General features: G+C 36.1%; 1 protein-coding gene across 1 annotated transcript; it reads right to left on the bottom strand.

Moving 5' to 3' along the window:
• Positions 1-817: 817 nt before the first annotated feature.
• On the bottom strand, positions 818-19643 carry Lin7c (lin-7 cell polarity scaffold C). The gene is made up of 6 exons (XM_077798160.1): positions 19601-19643; positions 16174-16292; positions 15841-15912; positions 13519-13728; positions 12647-12785; positions 818-1600 (listed from the first exon to the last, which is right to left on the bottom strand). The coding sequence occupies exons 1-6, from the start codon at positions 19635-19637 to the stop codon at positions 1479-1481; spliced, it is 699 nt and encodes a 232-aa protein (XP_077654286.1). The 5' UTR covers positions 19638-19643; the 3' UTR covers positions 818-1478.
• Positions 19644-27321: the final 7678 nt, after the last annotated feature.

Genomic DNA, 27321 nt, shown 5'->3' with positions numbered 1-27321 from the left:
AAGATTACTCATGTGAGAGATTTATTAGGGGAAACCTTCATGAGGGGAAATGAAGAATGAGCTGAGGAAGACTGACAGAGCCAACAGACTAGGATGGAGGTCTGGAAAGAGTTGCTTCTCCACATTTAACAAGATTTTAATTTTGTAAATTGCATTTCAATTTTAATTTTGAATTCAAAAGAAAAGATCAGGTGTATTTCTAAGCTTAGACTGGGTCTTTAGCGAGCAAGAACTGCCAGAAAATTCTAAAATAGAAACCATAGCACTTTGGCGCCACCTTGTGGTAAAAAGTAAACTGAGAACGATTATCCGCAGGCGGTGTAATAAATCTGTTTTTTATTTACACAAAGTAGTAGGGAAAATTCTGTGTGTATGCAAACACACTATTGATTTCTTTTTCCTTAGCTTCAAAATTAAAATATTAATATTATAAATAATCACACACTTGGGGCTTTAAAACTATTTTGCCAGTATTTGCAACCAAATTGATTTAAAAATGTGAATTTTGTTTTCAGTTATTCTACTCACAAAATTTTGTGCTCATGTTTTTACTTGACTGCTGGAATACCATACTTGATAGGTTTCACTTCCACCTCAGTGGTCGATCCTAACTTCTTCCATTCTTGGAAGACAGAATGAGGATCCTTTGGTAAATCTGGGAAGAGGAGGCAGGGCCTTATCTGTCTGGCAAGTGAGCAAGCTACACGTTGGGAGTGGTCAGACTTCAATCCTGGTGGAGAAGCCTGCCGCAGTCCGGCTGCAGCAGAATAGCCGGGGGGGGGGGGGGGGGGGGGGGGGGGGGGGGGGTGACGAATAACTTGTGTACGTTGATACAGCAGGAATGGGAGCCATTTATTGTAGGGCAACAGAGCTATTTATACATTTTGCACAGCTTATCTTAATTAGCATAAACTAGATACATCAATCAACCAATAAGGAATCTCCACACTTAATGGCTCACTTTTGTTACTTCTCAAACCACTCCCTCTGACATTTTGCCAGGCACCATCCAGACTTGTTTACGAACTCTAACATTTTTCTGGCAAAATACCAGGTGTTATTTTTGACTTATTTAAAGACCTTAACAATTCCCCCTTTTGTTTAATTTAAATAAAGACCATAGTGGTTTTTTCAGAAACACCATAAATAACCTTCTACAAACAGAAAGAGAGGATACAAAATGTAACAATACCAAGCCACTTGATGGCTCCATGCAAGAAGCCCTTGGAAAAATTATACCAGCAATGACACCGTTAGCAAAGTTAAAATTTGTTGTAGATTACAGTTAGTTGTCTCAGTCCAGGTAAAGCAGTGTCTCATCAGATTAACTCACAGTCCAGGTAAATCACAGTCCAGGTAAGTTCTGCAGGCAGCTAGCTTAAATCACAGTACAGGTAAGTTCTGCAGGCAGCTAGCTTAGATCACAGTCCAGGTAAGTTCTGCAGGCAGCTAGCTTGATCCGAAGCCTCATCTGTTTGTCAGCCGAAATCTCCTCCGGTTTTCAGCCACACTGGAAATTCTTCCATCCTCGTCCTCGCTGGCACTGGGAGGAAGGCAGGAACTCTGCAACGCTGGCTAAAGAAAATCCTGTAGCATTCCACTAAGAAAACAACTTTTTGAACAATTTAGTACATTATCTCAAGGTTTTTTACATTTGAAATAAGCCTTAATAGTGCTCATTACTCATTAGCTTCCTGGTGTGGGAGAACCATTGTAGCTTAGTTATTGGCATTGAAAATGACCAAACATCAGGGACGCTGGTAGCATCTTCTGCTGGCTGTGGTGACCCAGGCATCCCCGGATGGCCCTGGGGAGTGTCCCGGACTCAAACTGCTACTGGGCACAGGGAGCAAGAGCCTGGGAGACTGTGCCTCCAGGTCAGGTCTAGATTCGGGCTCCCGGCAGTGGAAGAGCCGGCTGCCGCTGCCGCTTGCAAAGTACTTGCTGCACCATGACCCGCTCCCGCACGTGGCAGCCGCCGCAACAATTCACGCACCCTCCGGTAACGAAAAGCATTTAGTAATAGCCTTTTGCTGCAACTTCTTTTCTGATAATCCTTTTTTTTCTGAACTTTCTTTTTCTTTTTCTTTCTGACTAGAGTTCCTGGGCTTTTATCAACACATGCCCTAACTATTCTTGGTTTCATTGGGGTGTCTTCTTCCCTTAGTAATTTACTTCTCACCCCTTCCATATTTTCATTGCAAAGACAATACAATACACTGAGACAAAACAAGACACAAACATACTGTATCAATCTTCTCCATTTTCTTGAAATGGCCATTTTTCCTCTCTCTTTCCTTTCTCGCCCTATCTGCCTAGGGACGAGCGGACTGCTCCCGTCCTATCTATGGACCGGCAGCTTTTTTTTTCGTCACTTACCCCCGAGTGTCCAGGGGCTCCCCGTAACGGGCCACCATCTGCCGCAGTCCGGCTGCAGCAGAATAGCCGGGGGGGTGACGAATAACTTGTGTACGTTGATACAGCAGGAATGGGAGCCATTTATTGTAGGGCAACAGAGCTATTTATACATTTTGCACAGCTTATCTTAATTAGCATAAACTAGATACATCAATCAACCAATAAGGAATCTCCACACTTAATGGCTCACTTTTGTTACTTCTCAAACCACTCCCTCTGACATTTTGCCAGGCACCATCCAGACTTGTTTACGAACTCTAACATTTTTCTGGCAAAATACCAGGTGTTATTTTTGACTTATTTAAAGACCTTAACAGAAGCCTGTGCTGGATGGGTCAGTCTGGCTAATTTTGAGGAAGCCTGTTTTAGTACCTGTCAAAAACCCTTATTCCCCAGACATTAGACTCAGTAGTTTCAAATCACACCATTCCAGTCTTTATTAAAAAGTCATCTCCTCAGAGCTCTTTCCTGTCCTCAGTAAAATAGCATGACTGCATTCTTTTAAATTGTTTGTTGTCTCAATAAATATTGTCTGCTATGTGCCAGGCATGGTTTTCAGTTCTGGTGAGAATGAATGAATGAAAGAATGAATGAGGGTCCAGCCTGCCCTTCAAGTTTATAGTCTTGAGAGGTGGGGGAGCTGCAAAAATATGTATACAAGCAAATAAATACATACAAGCAGAAATTGAAGGAGATTTCAGGCAGAGGGATCAGCAAGTATAAAGGTCTTGTAATCTTGGAGACTAAAGAACAGTAGAGCAGGAGGCAGAAGCTGGGTTTTGCAGGGTTCAGAGGATCATACTTAGATTTTGAGGAATTTAGGATTTTATTCTCACTGGAGTGAGGAGCTGATGGAAGTGTTAGAAAGGGAGCATCATTAGAACATGACGGGTGCTTTAAAAAAAATAGTGTTAGTACTTAATGATTTCAAGCATTATAGGAGTGCAATTGGTGCTGTTAAGAGTTCTGATAAAAACTCTGAGCTAGCCGCTCAGATCTATTGAGCCCTGTCCCTGAATCACCCCAGTCACAGCCCAGCATGGAATCACAGGTTGTGAATCCTGAGATTTATTATTGAGTCTTATTTTTCTTATTGCTCTTTAGCCCTCCCATCCTGCTGGATTTATGATGCTCATCACCAGCTAAATTTACATTACTTGTTTTCTCATTCGTCTGTCTCTCCCACTATAACATAAGCCCCTTCTCAGCTGTCTTCTTTACTGCTGAATCCTAAGCACACTGTCCAGTACATGATAGTTGAGTAGATGCACACTGAATGAATAAACACAATAATGATTTTTATAGTTCTACCCACTGAGACTCAAATATAAAGCTCATTTTATTGAAATGTATTTTTATGGTTTGGCTCTGGAATGTCCCCGCAAAGGCTCACGTATTGAAGGCTTGATTCCTAGTGCTTCAGTGTTCAGAGATGGGACTTTTGGAAAATTTTCATGAGGGCTCTGACCTCATCAGTGTATTAATCCCTTGATAGCTGAAGGACTATTAGAAGGTAGTGGAAACTGTACAAGGTGGAATCCATTTGAATGGAGTGAGTCCTTGGGGCGTGCCTTTGGGAATATCTTGTCCCTAGCTCTTTTCTCTAGCTTTCTTTGCTGCCCAGTTGCCATGAGGTAAACAGCTTTCCTCTGTCACATCCTTCCACAATGTTGTTCTGTACAAAGAAATGGAGCAAAACATGGACTGAAACCTCTATCATGAGCCAAATAAATTTTTCATCCTTTTCCTCAGGTATTTTGTTACAGCAATGAAAAGCTAATGTGAATGAAACCATTGCTGGTAAATTTTTTCTTCCAACTTTCTTTATTGTTGTCTCTTCAGTTAGTTCCTTCTGACATCCTTAAATAATTATTAAAACGTTTTTAAAACCAGATATTAGTGAGTGCACAAATTTCAGCTATTGGGCTGGGGATGTACATTTGGGGTACAGCACTTGCCTAGCACATGTGAGGCCCTGAGTTTGACTGCCAGCACCACAAAATTTATATATATTAGCAACTAAGATTTGGAGTTTTTTTATTATAAAAGACTAAACTAACCTTCATTGTTGTCCTCCATAAATTGAACATGACATTTTAATGGAATGAGGTGATAAGATTGACAAAGGTATTATTATCTTTTGTATTTAGATTCTTGCTAGGACATTTATTTTAATATCAGAATCAGTTGACAAATCTGTATCATATGCATGAATGTTTTTGTTTCCAATGTAAGTTCTTGATCTATCATAAACTTATAGAAAGTAAGCCAATTCAACAAGCTATAACGAATAATCATACTGTTTCAGGCACTATATGTCCAAGTGATGGACATATAGCTATGATCCTTCTTGCTGTTGCAGAACTTAAATTCTAATGGGGAAAGTGAAATTAAAATGTTTAAAAATATCTTAACCATATTAACAAAATGATGAGGAACCCAAATTTAGAGGAAGTGGACAGAAGGTTTAATGGAAGTGGTGACTTCTACTGACAACCGAGTGAGCAGTGAGAGTCGAAGAATCAGAGGGAAAGTTTTCCAGTAAGGGGAACTGGTGTGGAGTATAACAAATGGGGCAATGAAATGAGAACCTAGAGGAAGTAGGAAATGGATTACGCAGAACCTTTTAGGTCATGGCAAGGTATTTTGATTTTATCCTAAGTACAAGGAAGTTTTAAGGAGTGAGCAATATAATCAGTTCTGGTTGAATTAATGCTTTGCATAAAGTACATGGATCATAAGAAGCCTACACAAAACTTTACTGGGTTTAATACTTCTGGCCAAAAACAGTCTCATCACAGTCCAACTGGGGCCACAGCTGCTGCAGAAATTCCTCTCCTCAGTGTTTAAGGAGACATTGCCAGAGCCTAGAGTTGAGATGAGAGCTATTAATAGCTGACATAAAGTGAGGAAAAAGCTACATTGTGTGGGGCTGAGTCTAGGTGGGACAAGCTCAGGAGTCCCAGACAAGTCCCAGGAGGAACAAGCTCACAGTTGCACAGGTGTGTAGCATCCTCCTTACTCTCAAAGATCAGGAATCTCATCCTTCCTTAGTCAAAAGACTATTTCCATGGGAACCTTTTTATTGAACATGGAAGGAACCACATTTTATTCCAGTACCCATTTTTGATAGTGGTGCCACCAAAAGGTGGATTATCACATATTCATTTTTTTAGAGATGCATTAACAAAACACTACAAATTAGGTATTTAAAAGAAAGCTACTGTCTTACAGTTCCAGAGGCTAGAAGTCCAAGATCTAGAAATCAGCAATAGTTCTGAGAGATGCGAGGGGCATCTGCTCCACATCACATCCCCTTTTCCTGGTGATTTGTTGGCAAGCTTTAGCATCCCTTGACATGTAGAGAAGCATCTCTAAGAATTCTTCATGGTCTCCCTATGTTATCTATGTGTCCAAATTCTCTTTATTTAGTAAGGACACCAGCCATATTGGATTAGGGTCCACTCTAACAAATTCACCCCCCCCCCTTAAACAAGTGTAGCAATCTTTCTTTTTGCTCTTGATTTTTTAAAAAAAATATTGGCTCTTTTTAGTTATACATGACAATAGAATCTATTTTGATATAATTATAGAACCATGGAATATAACTTATTCTAGTTAGGACCCCATTCTTGTGAAGGAACATGATGGTGGGATTCACTGATATTTTCTCATACACACACACACACAACTTATATCAGATTCATCTGTTTTTCTTTCTTATCCTTGCCTCCCTTCCCTTCATTCCTAATTTGCTGCACTTCTATCCCTTTTTTCCCCTTATTGTAGGTTAGCTTCTACATATCAGAGAAAACATTTGACTTTTGGGAACTGGCTTATTTAACTTAGCATGATAATCTCCACATCTGTCCATTTACTGTCAAATGATTCAAGTAACAATGAATGTTGGCAAGAATGTAAGGAAAGAGATACATTACTATATTGCTGGTGGGACTGCAAATTGCTGCAACTGCTTTGAAAAGCAGTATGAAGACTCATCAAAAAACAAAAACAAGGGGCTGGGGATGTGGCTCAAGCGGTAGTGCGCTCACCTGGCATGCGTGCAGCCCGGGTTCGATCCTCAGCACCACATACCAACAAAGATGTTGTGTCCGCCAAGAACTAAAAAATAAATATTAAAAATTCTCTCTCTCTCCTCTCTCACTCTCTTTAAAAAAAAAAAACAAAAAACCAAAACCTAGGGATAGAACCACCATTTGACCCAGTCATCCCACTCCTTAGTATATATACAAAGGATTTAAAATCGGCATACCACACTGACAATCACATCAATTTCTATAGCAACTCAATTCAAAATAGCTAAGCTATGGAACCAATCTAGGTGCCCTTCAACAGATGAATGGATGTGATATATGTACACAATGGAGTACTACTCAGCCATAAAGAATGATTACCTTTGAAATACCCTATCCCCAAATAAGGTCATAATATGAGATACTGGGGATTAGGATTCCAATCTCTCTTTTTATGCTTTGGAGACCGTTCGAACGATCTATAACACCTTAAAACAGTTACAGGTTAGGTAGCATCTAAATTCAGGGCTCAAGACTGTCAAAGAAGAGATACCAGAAATAGATGAATGAATAAAGAAAATGTGGTGTCTACACAATAGAATATTACTCAGCAATGAATAATAATAAAACTATGGTATCTGCCAGTAAGTGAATAGAAATGGAGACTATCATGCTAAGTGAAATAAGCCAGTCCCCAAAAACCTAAGGCAGAATGTTCTGATATGCACAAGCTAACACATAATGGGCGGGGGTGGGGGGTGGGGAGAACAGAAGTTCATTGGATTAGATAAAGGGAAATGAAGGGAAGGGACATGGGAAAGGCAGGATAATGAATCAGACATAACTTTCCTATATTCATATATGAATACATGACCAGTATAACTTCACCTAATGTACAACCACAAGAATGGGAAGTTATAGATGTTTTATGTCAAAATACACTCACCATGTACAACTACAAAAGCATTTTAAAAATAAAATTTTTCACTTGGGTATAGAATTTTTTTGCCCTCTGATGAATTACTTAAAAAAAACAAAACATAACAAAAAACCCCTAACACATACTTAGAACTTACGTGCTTCCAATGCCATTTTTTAAAAAAATCTAATTGGTTAGAACAGTTTGAGAGACTTTCTAACAAATTCAATTCAAAATTTTCTACTTCCTTCCCTTACAAAAATTTTTGAAGGACAATATGTACCTTAATGGGTGTCCAAAATACACTTCTGTACTGGATAAAAATTAGGTCTTACACAAACTTTGTTACTGATGTGGCACAGCTGTTTTTTTTATTGTCCTTATTTGTTTATTGAGATGTATGTATCCTGCTACGTTGTTCAAGAGAGTCTCAAAACTGGGATCAAACAATCCTTCTGCCTCAGCCTCCATGTACTAGAGGCATATACCATTACTTTAGGTTTGTCCCTTTCTTAAAATGTAAAATCCAAGGAAGAAAACTGACAAATGGGTTCTGTATGAGTTTTACCCCTTGCTTTGTATATAAAGCTTAAAAATTTCATCAAGTGAAGATTATTTGCCACTGAAGAAATAAATGTATAAAAACCTAGGTCACTTCATTATATTAAAATCACAGCAATCAACAATACTAAACATGACAAAATAATTTAAAGATTTAGGGAACTGTCTGGTTTACTGAAATTTTGAAGAAAGTAAGGCCTAACATGTTTTTTTTTTCTTTTATTAAATTCTGGTTGTCTGGTACATTATCATGTATTTTTGTGTCTTTTTGTTTTTTGAAGTGCTGGGGATGGAACCTACACCTAGTCTTATGCAATGCTAGGCAAATAATATGCCACTGAACTACACCTCCAGCATCACCCCTGTCCTTTTTAGAAGTTCAGGGGACTGGGGGTGTAGCTCAGTGGTAGGGCACCTGCTTAGCATACATGAGGCCCTAAATCCAATCCCACCCACTGCCAAAAATATATATATATATATCATGATGATGAATTATGCCTTATAACACATGACACCAGCAGTTAACTATTTCCATCTAGATCATCTTCTTACAAACTGCTTTTCTATTTAACAAATCCCTTACCTGCACCTATCTTCCAATGATTTTCAGTCTGAGTGTGGTCCAAATCTTCCACTTCTCAAAAACTGCACTAATGTTAGAATTCCATGAGCTTCTTTGGACAGAAATGTGTAATTTCTTTATGGTATTCTTTCTAAAATTTTTAAGCATAGCTTAAAGATCCCATTTTCTGGACTTCAAAATACGAACTTGCTAATTTAAATTACTGGACTATGATTATTTTTTTGCTGATAAGGTCCTAAAGCTATTTTACATGGGGGAGAAGATAAAAGCAAACACAAATAGTACGTATTTTGCCATGCATCTTTCTAAGGGCTTTAAGATAATGGCAATAATGACATAACACTTATAGGCACACTTATTATAGATGACAGATGAGGGAACTAAGGAATGAAGAACTTAGTAACTTATCTAACATTCATAGTAATGTCAGAACTGGGATTAAAATCATCGAAGCTGGTGCCCACAAGCTGTGCTGTCAATCACACACCACACTGCTCTCTTGAAAAAACAGAAATTTTCCTTTAGTTACATTTTATGAAAGACAAAGCAAAATACAGAAACTTGAAGTTTCATTTAGGCAATCACCATGAACTGTATTTTTACCTTATGCAAAATTATTTGATAACAGAGTTCAGAAACACATCTATTTCTAATTGTATAATTTTTTCAACTTCAAAGAACAAGGACATAACACATACAAATTTATTTTAAATAAGCTTTAGAATCAGAATTAAATTGATAAATGAAGTCATCTGCTGAAAAAGTATTATTTTACATTCATTTTGGAGAAATATTATCTTGAACTAAAAAAGTAGAAGCATATAATTTGCCAGTATTTTTAAAAACCACGTCCAGATACAAATTAGTTTTAAAGTTCTTGAAAAGCAATGAGAAAGCAAGTGATTGTTTTTCTCCATTATTTAACTATTACTATAATAACCTTTAAAGAAACAACAGTAATGAATTTTGGACAATAAAAACTATAAAACCAGACTGCTGGCAGAGGAAACAACAAACTATAAGTTAAAAAAAATTCATAAACATACATTTATTCAGGAAATACAATTACTAGAGTCCTTAATATTTCAATGATCATTCCACATTATAAAATATTCACAACATGTATTAAGTCTATACCAAGTCATGCTGACATTCTTTCCAGATAAGCCATACTATTTCTTCTACTAAATGCTATAATATCCATTTTAATTGTAAACAAACTATTTGAGCCAAACTATTTAAATACTTGACAAGAAAAAATAAAACATAAACTAAAAATTTAGAAGAGGAGGAAAATGACAACAAAACAAAATAACTCCCTACATATCTGAATCATCAAACTTTTAAAGAACTAGGCCACTATAATCTAGCATTACAGTAAAAGATAGTGACCATATTAAGCAGCATGTAATTATCAATGACAATATTTCTCATCTGTAATTTTTAAGCTGCTTTTTCAAAGAATAAACACTATCTTTGTAAGTTTTAAAGCAAAAGGGGCAGAACGATGAAACATTAAAAGTTTATATTTAAACTACTAGTTTTTTAATAAAAGAAAAAAGGTAAACTATTATTACTTTCCAAATAAGAAATGCCAAGTACGTTTTATGCCTAAAAAAAAAAAACAAGTGACCCTGATTTAGTTGTATGGGAGGGGACCCAAGTGTTAATAATTTTTGAGCTCTGCAGGGCTTTCTAATATGCAACTAAGGTTGAGAAACACTGAGTCAATTCATTTTGAAGTAATAAGAAAATTAAAGAAAAAAAATGGGGGGGGTTAACATTTGTAATTTACAAATCAAGCACTGATTATATATTTATGCCTAGCTTTATTCACAAACCATCCATTTACAAGATGAAAATTCCTTCATTTCCTCATCATACTAGACCACCTTTGTGTATCTTTGCTATTGACTGAACCATTCTATGATAAGATTTAAAATTCTGAGATATACTATGAAAATTGCATTAATGAAAACAAACTACTGCTACTCATGCTCAACAGTACAAAGCAAAACTACTGTATTTGGCTCGTTAAGCTATCTTTATTTTAAGAATTATAAATAGGTGCCAACCCACACAAAGACAGATTGTGGATTACTGCGAAAGAAAAAAAAAAAAAAACCCAGCTTACTTCATTTACTGAGATTCAACACCAAAAAAGATTTAACTTGGCTGAAAGTTTGGATACAGCTGAGACATTGAACCAGGAAGCTATAATTTATAAGGAAATGTTGATATATCCTAAAAGCTACTACAGCTGTAGCTATATTAAAATAAGATTTCTTCAGGGCTTATTTACCCTGTAATGCAAGAATACAAGCATAACAATAACATTAATGTTTTTATATGCACCAATACTTCTCTTTAATATATAAAGCTCTACAACAAATACCTCTAATAATTTTACAATTAAATTAAGTCCATAATTCTTCTATACTACTTTGGTCCCAACATTTTAAAAACACACCAATTAATTTTGAAAATATACAATTTAACAACATGATCCTATCAATAACAAGCATGTTTTGTAGTGGACTAGACACATTCAACCATGCAATCCAGTGTTCAATACCTAAATGATAAATAACAATGCTGATTGACTTATATTCTGAGAAATCACTGAAAACTGGAATAATCTTTTAAGACTCACAGTGCTCACAAACATGCAGAAAAAGGTATACAAATTTCTATTCTTCCTGAAGGAATGTTACAATGCCCACTTTTTAAATACAGGATTGATAATTATGCCAAATTCTTATTTTTTTAAATCCATCTTCTTTTAGCATGTTATTCACAATTTTTAAAAAAGTACAAATGTTCCTATGAATTGTGACTGAAAATTAACTCTTTAATTTCAGCTTTTATGAAGAACTCAGTCACAGTCATATACTAATAGCTGCCGTTTAGTAAAAGAGTGACATCCAGTGGACAAATGACAAAGTAACTTTCAAAATTCCCATTATATTTGAATCCTAAACAAAGATTGCACCCCTAAATCCAACCGTTTTAATATAAATGAGTTCCTACTCATTGTGACAATCTACAGATTCTTATCAAATCACCTCATAGTTTTTACAGATCTTAAACATATCCTCCTTTTCCTATTTAACATTGATTCTTTAAAATGACCTAGATGTGTAACTCAAGACTAGTGAGGTTAAATTTTTCTTCTTTCTTTCTACTATTTCCCACCACAAACTAACTGGCTCATCTCTAGGCATGGAAAGACCAAACCATGAGAAATGTACTTAAATAAAAATCAATAGCCTTAAAAAAATTTGCAAGATGAGATCTGAACCTGTTTTGAATTTATACTTTTTGATATATTGTTGACTACAATTAGAAAGGGATATAATCATTAATGCTAATAGTCAAATTACATCCTCTTGCCTCACTGCTTAAATATTATGAAATACATATTTTAGGCGATGATTGTTTCAGTGTTTAAAACTTACTTTTATAAATCAGTATAAACGAATACCCATTATACATGTTCAAATAAAAGTAAAAAACTTCCAATATGCTGTGTTATTATCTACCATTGATTATATATATATTATGTGTATGTTCAAAGTACAAAATGCAGCAATGATGTTAACAACTACAGGGTAATGAAGTGCTGTAGGTGAGACTGCCATACTTAATTTCTTGGAAATCGTAAAGAAATTTCAGAGGTTAAAAGAAAATATAGTAAGCAAAAAAAAAAAAAAAAAAAAAAGTTGGAGAACTGTTAATTTTAAATAAGTAGCCAGATGAAGAAAACATTCTTCTTAAAAAAAGATTAAGAATGTAAAAGTACATTTTAATATTAAAAAAGCATTTTTAAAAATCTATAACAACTTTATGACAAAATCTGCATTTGAAAAAGGTCTGTAAAAACAGCAGGACAGAATTGCCCTCAACACCTTTTACTTTTTCTTGTCAGAAAAAAGTGTATGCATCTCTAGAACCATAAATGATGTTAAAATAGGCATTTATAAAATGGCAAGGAGGATTTCAAGGGAAGTTTGTATTTTTTTTTTTTACAATCATTGGCATTGTGGCCATCAGTAGGTCACAAGTAAAACTTCTCTAGCTAAAAAGCAAAATTGAATATAAAGTTTTAAATGTATTAGGTCTGTTGCCTACGTTTTGCAGATCTCATTTTTTCAAAGCGTGACTCCATTTCTTCTAAGACTTTGGGTGTATACCGTACTACCAATTTAACCTTTCCTTGGGCTGCTTTCAGCAGTTCTACAGCTTTTTCGTGATGTTCTCCTTCAACGCTCTGGAAAAAATGCACACACACAATTAATACTTAGGTTTTGAGAGTAACGACAACTATTTAAGATTTAAAAATAAGAGAGTCTTCATTGCATCAATTCACACAAGATTTGGCACATTCAGGGTGGTACAGCTATAGAGATACTGCATCCTTTCAATGCTAATCTTGTATTATCAGTGTGAAATCCAGTGATACATCAATTCTGCTTACAGTCTCGAAATCATTTTTTAAGTTCCAAGTAATTAGCATTTCAATATACATGTCTTATTACTGCACTATGTCAGAATTTAATCAAGCAACTGCCATTCTATAAAAAGTAAAAATGACGGTACATTTCTAATTTAGTATACTGTTTTAACTACTGAAGAGTTTAATTATGTAATAAAAATCCCACTAAGCACTGTTAATTTACATTGAAGGGATGCAAACCACTTTTCTAGTGCCTTATAAAGATCACTGGGCTGGGGACAGAGCTCAATGATAAAGTACTTGACCAGTATGAGCAAAGCCCGGCCACTCCCCCCCCACCCCCTTCAATCCCCAGAGCTGCATTTAAAAAGAAAGAAACAAAAAACAACCACTGTCCTAAACAGTACTGCCTAGCATTCGCTTAAGGCATTCTTAAACTACAAAGTTTATTAATCCCTTGCACTGGCATCTTCTGTTTCTACAATCCACAGGCACCCCCAAGTGGTCATAGCACATTACTGCAAATATAAATAAAATTCATCCTTACCACTCCATTAACAGAAAGAAGTTGATCTCCTCGTTTGAGGCCCCCATGCCTATCAGCTATTCCACCTGGAATTATTCTAGATATATAGATTGGAGAGTTTTGTTCTTTGCCTCCCATAATATTGAACCCAAGTCCCTCTTCTGTTTTGGGTAGCTCAACAACTCGAGGATGAGAATGTCCTTCACTGGCAGCAAACGCAGCAACAGTAGCCTGAAAGAAAATTTTACATATTTAAAATATATGACTTTTGTTTACTTCAGTTCTTTCATCTCTTTTTAAAAAATACTTTGTTGTTTTATTTTTTGGCATTGCTGGGGATTAAACCCAGGGATTCATACACATTAATAAACATGTACTCTAACACTGAGGTATATCCCTGATCTATCAAACTACTTTTGAGGCGAGTATAACACACACACACACACACACACACACACACACACACACACTCTCTCTCTCTCTCTCTCTTAATCAGAGCTTTACAGTTATAAATAGTAGATGGATTCATCTTGATGAACTCATGCTGCATGAAATTCAAATTCAGTTCATAAGCCCCCCTTCCCCCCCCCCCCAATCTCCTTGACTTCCTTTGGCTAGTCCATTCATTTATATTTGACTGGTTCTTTTTATTTATACATAAAGATGAAATTCCTGTGGTATATTTATGAATGCATGTAACATGATTTTTAAAGAATTCATTCTGCATTGTGAGGCACATTTTTGATGTATGAGTATTCACAAATTCATTGGTTATTCTGAGAAGCTAAGCGGAGGTTTTTAAGAAATGGTAAGGGGAGGCTGAGACATGAGGATTTCGAGTTCGAAGCCAGCCTCAGCAACAGCAAGGCTCTAAATAAAATACAAAAAAGGGATGGGGATGTGGCTCAGTGGTTGAATGCCCCTGAGTTCAATCCCTGATACTCCCAACTCCCAAAAAAGAAATGGTAACTGAAAAGAATACATACTCCAGGACTATGTATGAAACAGAATTTTTTAGCACACTCTCATCCACTGTCTAGAACTTTTGTGTAGTTCCATGTGTGCAGGGCTTGATAAGCAGGCTTGCTGGGCACATAACATTCCGTGTATTAAAGAGGAATATTCTACCCTAATACACTAACAGTCCAGAGCTTCAAGGCCAGATAGCCTGACATTTGTGTAAAATACACCATACCTATAACAACCCACACAGAGTTGTCCTTATATATATATATATTAGTCATTTTGGCTGCTATATTCTTTGTATTCTTTGTACCATACACAAAATAAATAATACATCAAGAACTGTCTTTATATTAAGAAAAGCAGGCACTCCTATAGCCAACATGAATATTTTTTGTTGCTCTAGCAACAAAAATTACAAGTAAAAAATTACAAGTAAAAAAAAAAAATTACAAGTAAAAAAAAAAATTACAAGTAAAAAAAAAAAAAACCCACAGAAGATTTAATAGAGCCATATCCTCTTTGAATTCTAACACAAAATTAAGATTTTCCTGTTTCATTATGTTTTTAAAGTTAATCAAGGAATCTGGTACCATTTTTTCATGATGGATCAGGGTACATGAACAAAAGTGCAAGGAGTAAGATGAAAATCAAGACTTATCTGAAGATGCAAAAAAGCTCTCATTTCCTACCTAACAGAACTAAGGCTCAAAAACTAAATAAGCTGTGAAGGTTACACAATTCAGGTATAAAAACTAAATTTCTATTTTCTACTCTGATAAACCATATCCACAAGTTTAAGTATTTGTATTCAATAGAGAATCCAATCTGTCCTTTTGGAAACCAGGAACTCAATCAAAAATAATCTGCACTGATTAAGTCTAGTATGTCATCTACTACTCGAATTAACATATCTAACCAAGTAATATACAATGAATATGAGGAAAAATCTGGTATGGAAAAGCACACAAACTCCATCTTCAGTCCTAAAGAGGTAGCCTACTACTGACATTACCCCATATTTGCAGAGCTAGGGTAAAGGACAAATCAAATAACCCTATTCTACCATTTACTATTTGTGTGGTGGTTTGAGACAAATAATTTAATCTTGATACTTCCTCATCAATGAGAAATTCATCCTCAATTATAAAATTGATGATATTTTACATGTAAATATATTGTATATAACACAATTAGGTATTTCATATGTATATAATTATTGTAATAAAAATGTTCTATTCTTAGCACTTGGGAAGCTTGGTATAATTTGAAAGATATTATGCTAGCTTCTAAAATAAGCTTATTATGAACCTAATAATTGTATATTTTCAACCTCTAATTTATGAAGAATTCTCATTTTTGGTAAATAAACAAATTTACCTTTGCAGTTGCATTAGCTCTCACTTCAGGACTGCTACTGATATCCACAGTTTCATAGACATGTTCATATACCTGTAAAACATAAAAGTTGTTATATTTTAAATCTTGGAATATATCATGTTTGATTTCTCTGTGAAGTTAAATGTATTCCAATTTCAGGCAAAATTATGTGTCCTTGTAAATTATTTTTCTATTAGAAATTCCAAAAATTAAAAGATGGGCTCAAATTTTTTCTAATGCTTATTTTCTTAAGACTTTCTAAGTCTAAATTTCATACTATTATCTTAGCTAGATAACTAAACTTTTTAGTACATTTTAATCATATTTACTCACCTCTCTTACAGCATTGCAGAACTCACTTTGAAGGACTCTTTGTAAAGCCTGAAGTTTCTGTGGTGGTACCTCTCCACTCCTTTGTAGTTTTTCCAACAATTCAATTGCTCTACAAATATCTAGAGTAAGTTAAACAAACACATACTGATAGTTAACTTTCTCTAAGGATTCTTGAAATGCCTATGTTACATTGTAGGAATTAGGATTAATTCCACAAGGACTAACAGTATGCAGAAAATAGAGGGAGTAAAACAAAGCATCTGTGTTTTTGTATGAGAAAGAGGAGATTATTCATGTACACATTGAAAACAGGAATGTAAAATCTGAGCACATTAAATTTTACAGATTTAAAAATTTCTCATGTTGCAGAAATATAGTTTAAAAAATAATTGAGAGACAAGCAAACTGAATATAAACTACTAAATGTCACAGGAAAGGACTGGGGCTCAGATGTGACAGACATGTTAACTGCACTGCTTCAGAAAAGCCAGTAGTAATATTGGGACTTATTTAGTCAATAAAAATTTACTTAGTTATCATATTAGTAACCAAAGCACTGAATAGCAGACCACGTGCTAGTGAAATCACTGTTCATTTCCTAAAGATAAACATGATATATGCATAGATATGAACTATTTAATAACAGATGGAGTTAATGGCTGGGACACATTTAAACCTGAATAAAATTAACTGATTTGTTTTCAAGTTAGGATTGTTAACACAATGTTTTAATTCAGACAATTTCAATCGAATACATAGTTTTAAAAATAAAAAATAAAAACTAGCTGTGTAATTCTGTTCTTCATACTAGCTGTGAGACCTTGAACAAATTACTTAACCTCCTTGTGTCTCAGTGCCTTTCAATGTAAAATGGAAATAATACACCTTCTTCATAAAAGGCATTTGATGACCAAATCAAATCTTTAAAGAGGCTTAACAAACATAAATATTATGTTACGCTGGCATCAGTCTTAAGAAATATTAAGGGGTTGCATACATTTATACAAACCCATTAAGCATGTTAGTAAATTGTCACTGAGAAGTGTGGGGATGTGTTTTATTAATTAAGAAACTCTACAAGATTCAAAGTCATGTTCAACAATTAATGACAATGTCTGTTTGATTTTTTTCTTACCTGTTTTTGTACCTTTGTGAATTAAGTTTTTTATTTATTTATTTATTTTAATGTTGGTTGTTCAAAACAATACATAGTTCTTGATATATCATATTTCACATTTTGATTCAAGCGGGTTATGTACTCCCATTTTACCCCGTATACAGCTTGCAGAATCACATCAGTTACACTTCATTGCTTTACATATTGATATACTCATGTCTGTTGTATTCTGCTGCCTTTCCTATCCTCTACTATCCCCAATTAAGTTTTGATGATTTAGAAGGCACTATCTCCCCATTGCCTCCCACTGCCATTACCAGGGATTGAACATAGAGCCTTACATTCGAGGCAAACACTCTACCAATAAACCACACCCCCAACCCTTTTTGTTGTATTTTGAGAAAGGGTCTCACTAAGTTGCCAAAACCGGCTTTGAACTTAGGATCCTCCTGACTCAGTCTCTGCAGTAGCTGAGATTACAGACATACACTACTGTGCCCAACTGGCACTCAAGATCTTGATTACATGAACTGATACTGTACTGTAGGATTACTGGGAGTTATTTGTTAACAGAGTTCTGAGATAATTTAACTTTCCTATGCTGCTGAATAGAACCCCTTATAATTCATCCCTACCAAGGTGCTGAAGATTCTACTGAAGAACTTAAAAAAAAAAAAAAATTCAACAACAAAAAGCAAAGACAACTACCAAAACTAAATGCTAGGGGATGAAGTTCCACATCTTGTACTGCATTTAAAAATACAAGACTTCCAACATGTTAGAATTCTACAACTAACTAGCTTTAAAAGAAAAACACCTACTCTTGTTAGCACCAACAGATTTGTTCCTTTCTACAGAGCACAGTGGCAATGTGCTCAGGAGGATGTCACCTTTGTCTTAAGCCTATCTTAGAAAGTCTACTCAGAGAAGCTACTCTTCTGTTATAAAATTATGCTTCAATAAATGGCCTGGTGGACTGTAGAGAAACAATCTTATTTATAAGAAAGACTTCCAAATGAGGAACACCATAAGGAGCAAACTAACAATCATATGTGCACATTTGTTTGTGGGAAGGGATAAGGAAAGAGGCTTTTCTAAATACAATTCTAAAAATGTATCTTCTTCTTAAAGAAGAATATTGAGATTGTAATTTCAAATGATATGTGCAAAATAACTTTAATCTACATTTTATGCTGTTTACCAACAATGCTAAAATTTTTTTGTGGTACTTCTTGACTGATAATTTTTAAGTCAGGCAAGTGATACACACCTGTGATACAGTCCTGACTACTTGGGAAGCTGAGGCAGGAGGATCTCAATTTTAAGGCCAGCCTGAGCTGAGACCTTATCTCAATAAAAAATAAGGAGGGCTGGGGAGATAGCTCACTGGTAAAGTAAGCTGGGTTCAATACCCAGAATGGTAATAAAACAGAACAAAAGCAAAAAACAAAACAAAACAAAAAAACCTTCAAATGCTTGTGTGTCAAAAGCAGGTTTGAATTGTCTGAAATAAAGGATTTGGAGAAGACAATGGAGCATACAAAATCTTAATATTTGTATTTTCACTGATTCCCTGGTCTGTAACTACACAGCAAACTAGGTTTTATCTTTGTTAACAGTTTGCTTCAAGAAGCAATCAACTAATCACGGTTTGCAATTGTAGGGTGTGTAAAAAAAAAAAAATATGATCGCACCTGCCAAGTGTTTTATCATCTACCACTACTTTACATAAGTTACAAAACAAGCTTTCCAAGATCAAGTCAGTAGGATTGTTTGCCTGGGAGGGGTACCAAAGCTAGGAAATACCAAATTACGAATGCAAGGGAGGCTGTGGTAAAAGTAACGAAGAAAGGAGGGCGAGTTCTTGAGAAAATGTGCCGTGTGTCCGGGTATTGTGCGATATGTGGGTGAAGGCAAGCCCATTAGGTTTGTGCAAGTGTATATACAACGAGTGTAGACGATCCGAACAGGGTGTGTGACATATGTTGTTCTGGTTTACAGATCCCTGAACGCCGCATCTGCTGTGCCCACCCAGAGGGTGCGTGTGCGGCGTATGTCCGCAAACGTGAGCAGATTGTAATTAACTGTGCTATGCCCCGGGACAGTGCGTGTGAACACAGAGGGGGTCTAGCAAACAGTCAAAAAATCGTAAGCGCCCTCCACCGTGCGGATGACAGCGACGTCGGCGGCCGCCACGCAAGGGGCAGGCAGGTTCCGAGTCTGAGCCGGGGCAGCCTCTCCTTCCCTCCAGTGACACCGCACTTCCTCATCCCTTCCACCCGCCTCGGTCCGGGCATCGGCCGCACTCACCCCTCTCCAGGCGTACAGGTTCTCCCAGCGCCGCCATCTTCTCCCTTAGCAATACAGAACGACAGGAAATGACGACAGAGAAGCTGCGGTAGGCGGAGCCTAGCGAGAGCCGGAAGGGCGAGGATCGACTGGTATCGCGAGATCAGGAAGGACCAACTCTCACTCCGCGAAGTATTTTACGGGGTAGCGTTTCGTAGTGTGGGGTTGACAGTTGTTCTTGAGGTCCCCAGAATCTCGGATTCCCAGGCCTCCCGGATTGAAAAGACCCTTTTCCCCTGCCTCCTGCTTCCTGCCCTGGCTTCGCGCCTTTCCCACCGCTTGGAGCCCTTTGTAGATGAGTCACACTGCGTGGATTCTACTTCCAGGATTCTGGACTGCTCACTTACCCTTTTTTGGCCTCAGTTTCTCCATCTGTGAGACAGAGTTTCTATCTCCAAGGTCTTTTAAAATTCCTGAATGCCAAGATTAGGTGACAGTTAAGTGTGTACATGATATTATGAATTCTTGGTTCTGGAAGCCTTACATTAATTTTTAATTTTAAAAAGCCAAAGCTTGAATCTTGCCCTTATATCTGCAAGTACAAAGAAAATGGGCCATAACTGGGTGAGATAGGAAGAAAGGCTTTAGTGTGCTATACAGTAACAGTCTTAAAAAACTAATTCAGAAGCTTATGTAAATATAAAAGAAATATCATATATTAATACTATTTAGGGCCACTTTTGAAATTTTCATGAGCCAAGAAAAATTGCTTTTTTGTCCCATGTTTGTATTCTACTAACCTATCCAAGTGCTTAGTTTGTGCTGATGTTGTTAGATGCTTTCACATTTAAGTTTTAAAAACTTCATAACCATATCATTTTAATAATCTGGTTGCTTCTGGCCTGCTCTTGGCATTCAACTTCAACACTTTCTTCTAATCCTTTTAATGTCACCACCAGAAACATTGGTTTCTCTATTCCCTATTACTCAAGTCTTATGTACTCTGACCCTAACTCATCCAGCTACCTCATTTCTAATTATCCCTAAGGCTAACCACGACTCCAGTCAAGATGGTATAATCAAAACCATGTTTATCCTAGTTTTCAACTCTTTCTCTGTGTTCTTATAGGGAATGCCCATTTTCATCACCTACTCTCCAAACATCATACACATTCAGCTGAACTCATTTTTCAGGTTCCTGCTCAAGATGTGTCGCTTCTGCTAAATCTTCCCTTTTTCTATATTGTTTCAACTCCTAACACCCTATTGATTCTAACACCCTACAATAACACTCATGTACTTATTTCTTATTCATTTTATCATTTTTTCTGCCACAAATGTGTTCAAGAAGTATTTATTAAATGCCCAATGCCCACCAGGTGCTTTGTTAGAAATACTGTGTGGAACAAGAAATATGCAAACATTACCCTTATTTCTTCAAATATTTTTCCTTCCTAGTCTTTCTGCTCTCCTTTGGTGGAGTCAGGTACATGTATATTTAACCATGTGACATTGTCTCAAAAGTTAATTTTCACTATGTTAATTTTGTTTTTTTCAAGTTTTCTCTGTTTCCTTGTGGACAATTCCCATGTCTTTGTGTTTACTAATTTGCTTTTTCAATATCATACATTCCTTTAATCCCACGTGTTTCACTTTTCATCTCAGACGTGGTTTTCTCTGTAGTCACTTGATGTGAATGTGTGTGTGTCTTCCATGTCTTTATTTAACATGCCAAATCTTTCCTATAGCTTCTTCTATAAGATTATAATGATAACCTTGGTGTCTTTTTCTACTAATTCTACCATCTATGCTGTTTCTGACATTGTCTTATGTTAATTGAGTTTTCTGTGTATTATGGCTTACAATTTTTTGCTTCTTGCATACCTGATAATTTTTTAATAGGATGTCAGGCATTATAAAATTTGCTTATTTGAAAACAGTTTTGTCCTTTTGACACTTAATTTTAATCTTTGCTAGGTGGTACAAATTCCGCCTTTAGTGGAGGGCTAATTGAACCTCATTACTAAGGCAGTATCCTTCTAAGTTTTTACCCCATGATCCTTGTAAATTATGTGGATTTTCTACTCTGTCAGAACAGGAACTATTTTCATGAATTGGGATTATGGATTGTTTACTTTGCACCTTTTGTATAGTCTTTTCCATGTCTCTGGTAATTAACACATAATCATCATTACATTTCATAATACCAGGGATAAGTAGAAACAATAAAAAAATCACATTCTAAGGATTGGGAACCCAAATAGCATGTATTTCTCATTTGCAGCAATGAAAGCTAGGACACAGCTATTACATTTTTAGGAAAAATAATTCCCAATCTTTAATTCTATATTCAACTGTATTAGCTTTCTAGGACAGCCATAATAAAGTATGACAAATTGGTTGGCTTAAAACAAGAGATATTTATTGTCTCAAAGTTCTGGTAGCAAGAAGTCAGAAATCAAGGTAGTATACTCTAAAGCTGTAAAAGAATCATTTTTTTTTGGATTTTCCTAGCTTTCTAGTAGATTCCTGGCAATCTTTGATGATCCCTGACTTGAAGCTATATTATTCCAATATTTGCTTTCACTGTCCCTTGACTTTCCCCGTGGACATCTTATAAGGATATGACCTACTCCGGTATGACTTAATCTTAATTAATTACATCATTAGTTACATCAATGGCCCCATTTCCAAATATGTTCACCCTCTGAGGTACAGGGATTGATTTCAACGTATCTTTTTTTGAGGGGGAGAAACACAAATAAACCCATAAAACCAAATTGTCAATGAAAAGTGAAGGTATAATAAAAATGTTTTAGGGCTGTAGGTATAGCATAGTGGTAAAGCACTTGTCTAGTATATACAATGACCTGGGTTTGATCCCCAGTACCACCAAATTTATTCATCCATTTATGTATCTAATCTATCTACCTATATATCTATCTGTTACATAAGTTCTATCCAAAAAATTGTGCTTTCCATATATACTTTCTCAAGAGCTACTAGAAAATGTGTTCCATCAAAATTAGGAAGTTAGCTGAGAAGGAGTTAGGTTATATCAAGGAAACAGAATCCAGCATAGACAAGATTAATATAATTTCACAGATATTGGTGTATTAGAGCTCTACAGAGAAACAGAGTTATTAGCATGTACACCCACTCACAGGGATTTATTATGAAGGATTGGTTTAGGTGACTATGGAGGCTGAGAATTCTCACAATCTGCTGTCTGCAAGCTGGAAACCCAGGAAAGATGGGTAGTATATTTCCAGTTCAAACCCAAAGACCTGAGACCCAGAGAAGCCAATTTTCTGTCATAGTCCAAGTAAGAACCTGGAGCATCAAAGTCCAGGGCAAAAGATGGATATACTAGTTTAAGCAGAAAGAGCAAATTTCCACTTTTTCTTCCATTCAGGCTCTTCATGGATTGAATGAGCCTACCCACATTAATGAAGTTGATCTTTACTCAGTTTACCAATTCAAATGCTAAACTAGAAGCCAACACACAGAGAAATAATGTTTTACCAGCCCTCTGAGCATCCCTTAGCCCAGCCAAGTTGGCACATTAAATTAATCCTCATAATCATGAAGGAAAGCCCAAGATAATAGCCATGCAGAGCAACTCATCCACACTAGAGCAGGAAAGAGGATTAGTGGAGCTATCATCAAGGAAAAAAAGAAATTTGTCATTCACTAATGGAATGACAATATTAATAAAACAAACTTTTTTTTTGTACCAGGGATTGAACCCAGGGTCACTTAACAACTGAGCCATATTTCCAGCCTTTTTAATTCTAATTTTTAATTTTTTATTTTGAGACAGTGTCTCGCTGAGTTGTTCAGGGACTCACTAAGTTGCTGAGGCCAGCTTTGAACTTGCAGTCCTCCTACCTCAGCCTCCTGAGCTGCTAGGATTATAGGAGTGTGCTACCATGCTGGGCAATAACATAAACCTTTCTGTGGAGAATTTGAGAATAAATTTGTAACAGGCCCATATAAAATGAAGCAAACATGGGTAGGGGAGTGAAATAATTACAAAATCAAAAAATGGAAATATAATGGTAAGATACAAGATGGATCAGCTGCATATAATATGTCTATAGCAAGTAAAGAATGTGCTCAAAAATGGGACTCTTCTGATCCAGAAGTGACTGAATCACAGGGCTCTGACCTCATCAGTGGATTGGTTCATTCATGCTTTCCTAGCTGTGGTCATTATTGGAGGTGATAGAAACTGGAAGGTGAAACCTCCTTGGAAGAAGTGGGTCCTCAGGGGCATGCACTTGGGGACTATATCTTTCCCTGGCCCCAACCTCTTTCTCTTCCTATGTTTCCTGCTGCCATAACTTGAGCAGCTTTTCACTGCCATCCCCTTCCATCATAATGTTCTGCCTTACTTCAGGCCCAAAGCAGAGACTAAAGTGTTTTAGAAACTGCTTTGGAGAGGGATAAATAATTTTCAAATTAACAATCTATTTGTCTTTAACATAACAATATAAACACAAGAATGAACTATTGTGTAAGGAAAGAGTTCCAAAATGCTCCTATGTAATTGATCAATCCTATTAGGAAGAGACCTAGAGAGTTCAGCTCCTTCTCTTTACAGAAGAGAAGATAGATCAGAGTCCTGTATCTCAAAGGAGGGGATTCTGAGCATGAATAAGGGAGAATTACTTTTTCTTTTCTACCTCTGCCAGGTTATTAACGCACCTGGCTTCCTATTCAAGAATTGTCCTTCCTGTGTAAAAACCCCTTTCCTCTGTTGCTGTGTCCTGTTACTTCCTGCCACAGAAATGAAAAGAACCTTTAAAATCAGAAAAGGAAGTTTGAGTCTAGACAAATCCCAGGGAAAGCTAAATCATGCAAATATAGTTTTTTTTTTTTTTTGTATAACAAATGAGAGTCCCAAGTAGGTTGCTAGCATACTGAAAACTTAACCTAAGGCACTGCAAATACAGTATACTAGGATAGCATTAATAAAGAGAAAAAGGGAGTGGGTGTGGCCTGTTAAGGGAAGGAGGCTGTTTCTCAGGAAATTAGGCAAATGAAAACCAAGGTGAGGTGCTACAAATGGAATGTTCTAGTGTTTTTCTTGCCTGTTGACCATACACAAATAGGCACTGCTACATGAAATAGGTGTTTACAGTAGTAGAAAGCTGCTTTTAAGAAAATGGATATATTCAGGCTTTTGACAGTATAATCTTTTGTGTTTTTTGGCAGAATTTCTATGATATATACTCAGAAAAGTAAAATTTTGGATAAATGCCTTTCTTTATTTACCTTTAAATGGTAAAATAGCCTTCATTTTAAGCAAATTAAACATTATGTAAAAGTACTTGGTCTAATCAATTAAACATAGCAATATGAGGAAATCTCTTCATGAACACCCTTTGAAGGGAAATTTTATCATAGATCTCAAATCAGATCATAAAACCCTGTGTTAGAGTTTCAAAGATCTAAAGTAAATCCTAATTCCTGTTAGGATGAGTTTCAGATTATATTAAAGTGTAAGAGTTGACTTTTTTAATGTCAATTGTTTCATCATCACTCCATAGTACATGGAAAGGCACAGATTGATGTATTTTTCTGGCATCTTCCTGACGCACCCTTGCCCTAAATACATCTGTTTGCCAGGATCTTGTCGCTTAAATTAGCCATCTCAAACTCTTGGTCCTGCCAACACAGGCAGTCGTGCCAGTGTTCTCAGCATCTACTGGCACATGAGCTATTGCCTTTTTCTTTGGCTTTCTACAAGTACCTGGGGCCATCATACTTCCTTCACAATACAGCAGTCTGGCCTAGGTGTCCCTGAGAAAGACTTCAGGATTGGTTGGACTCACTCTGGTTATCTCCAGGGTGTGCATCCTTCACAATGTATTTTCAGCTACACAATATATTGTTCAAAATTTGTCGTGCACATACTTGCAGATTGGCAGAGCCACCTGCCAGAGATGAGAACCTTTTAAGTTGTTGTCAAACGTCATAAAATATGTTCCATGATTAATTTTGTGGGCACAGATTGGTTTTTGCACAGAGTCCAAAATTTGGGATATGTCACAGTGACTAAATGGCACCGGCATGCTGAATGAATTTGGAATTTGTTTTGTCAAGTGTGGGAGCAGGCACACAGATGGGCTTTGATCCAGTGGTGCTGCTTGGAATTCTCATTATAGCAATGGTGTCACTTGTCACGTGGAATTGGTGATAATGCTGCCAAGTTATGGAAAAAGCACAGCAAATAGGAAAGTACAAAGGCCAAGCAAAAGGGCTTAGATAGCACAGAAAGCTTTCACTATTAGCTGACTTTTGTTTAAAGGACATAAACATTATTTCAGACCTGTCAAAAACAGGCATAGTAGATAGATATACAGGCAGAAAAGAAAACTTCCAATTGACAGGGCCCTTTAAGAATGGTTCTTGTTAACCTAGGTTGAGAAGATGAAGTAAAACAAACATGTCCTTGATTTTTCTATTAGGCTATGAAAGAAACCTTTGAGCTGCAAAAGAATCTTTCTGCAATATGTAGCAATACCCAAGGTATTTTACTTTATAAGAAAAGCTTTGTCTATTCAAAATGTCAGCAACCATTCTGGGAAGTACACACACACACACACACACACACACACACACACACTTACAATGGCAAAAAAGTACAGCATAATTTTCACCAAATCTGCACATCAGAAATCTCCACAGGACTTTGCGAATGTATTTATGAGGCAGCTAAAGCAGTGCTTAGAGGGAAATTTATAGCTATATATGCCTATATTTAAAAAGAAACAAGATCTCCAACCTCCAAGGAGGAAAAAACTAAACACAAAACTAAATAAAAGGAAGGAAACACAAAGGCTACAGCAGAAATAAAATATAAGTAATATGGAGTAGAAAAAAGTAAAATAATTGAGGGAATCAGTGAAACCAAAATTTGGTTTCTTGGAAAAGGACAACAAAATGTCAATATTTTAGCTAGACTGAGAAAGAAAAAAATGATATTACTAACATCAGGAAGGTATACCAAACTTAAGGGAATAAAAAGGAGTATAGTGAATATTATGAAACCCTCCCCCACAGGCGTGCACACATATACACATTGATATGTGCAAACTATATACTATATATGTATGTGCCATCTAAGTTATCTAGTTTGCTGACATACATAATGGTGTGTATGTATGTGTATATATATGTATTTATACATGTATTTTATGTACATATGTTTGTATACATACACACATATTCATTATGTAATTGTGATTCTGAATCCCTCCAGTAGGGTATAAACCTTTGTATTTCTAAAAACTTCAAAATTTTTTGTGACATGCATTCTTTGTTGAGAACTACTGGCCTAGCACATAGTAAGCATTAAAAAATGTTGACTAACAAATACCTTATGTATCATTCAGGATCAGGTAAAGTTGCATATAACACAAAAGTCCAAAATAATAGTACAGTTTATGTAGGAAAAGGAAATCCAGAGATGAGTAATTTGGAACAAGTATGATAGCTCCACAGTAACATCAGAGATCCTGGTTTTTGTTATTTTGTACCATTATTCTAGGACATGGCTTCCATAGTCAAATTTACTCATGAGCTGGGAAGTTTGCAGGAGTTGCAGTCATTACATGTAAATTATACACCAGGAAAAAAAGAATAAGGATTTGCAGAAGGTAATTGCCCTTTCCAGTTGAGTTAGCCTTTATGAAGCTCCTTTCTAGAGGTTCCACGTAATATTTTTACCTTTA

Source organism: Urocitellus parryii, chromosome 4 (assembly GCF_045843805.1).
Source record: "Urocitellus parryii isolate mUroPar1 chromosome 4, mUroPar1.hap1, whole genome shotgun sequence".
NCBI classification, from domain to species: Eukaryota; Metazoa; Chordata; class Mammalia; order Rodentia; family Sciuridae; genus Urocitellus; species Urocitellus parryii.
Note: the sequence above shows the minus strand (reverse complement) of the source record. Positions and strands in the feature narration are given on the sequence as shown.

Excerpts from the sequence above, each read along its gene's own strand:
- Lin7c (XM_077798160.1), bottom strand. The coding sequence starts at position 19,637 with ATGGCGGCGCTGGGAGAACCTGTACGCCTGGAGAGGG. Across the intron at positions 16,293-19,600 it reads ACCTGTACGCCTGGAGAGGG|ATATTTGTAGAGCAATTGAA; the intron begins GTGAGTGCGGCC and ends AACTTACTCTAG. Across the intron at positions 13,729-15,840 it reads GAGCTAATGCAACTGCAAAG|GCTACTGTTGCTGCGTTTGC; the intron begins GTAAATTTGTTT and ends ATTTTCTTTCAG.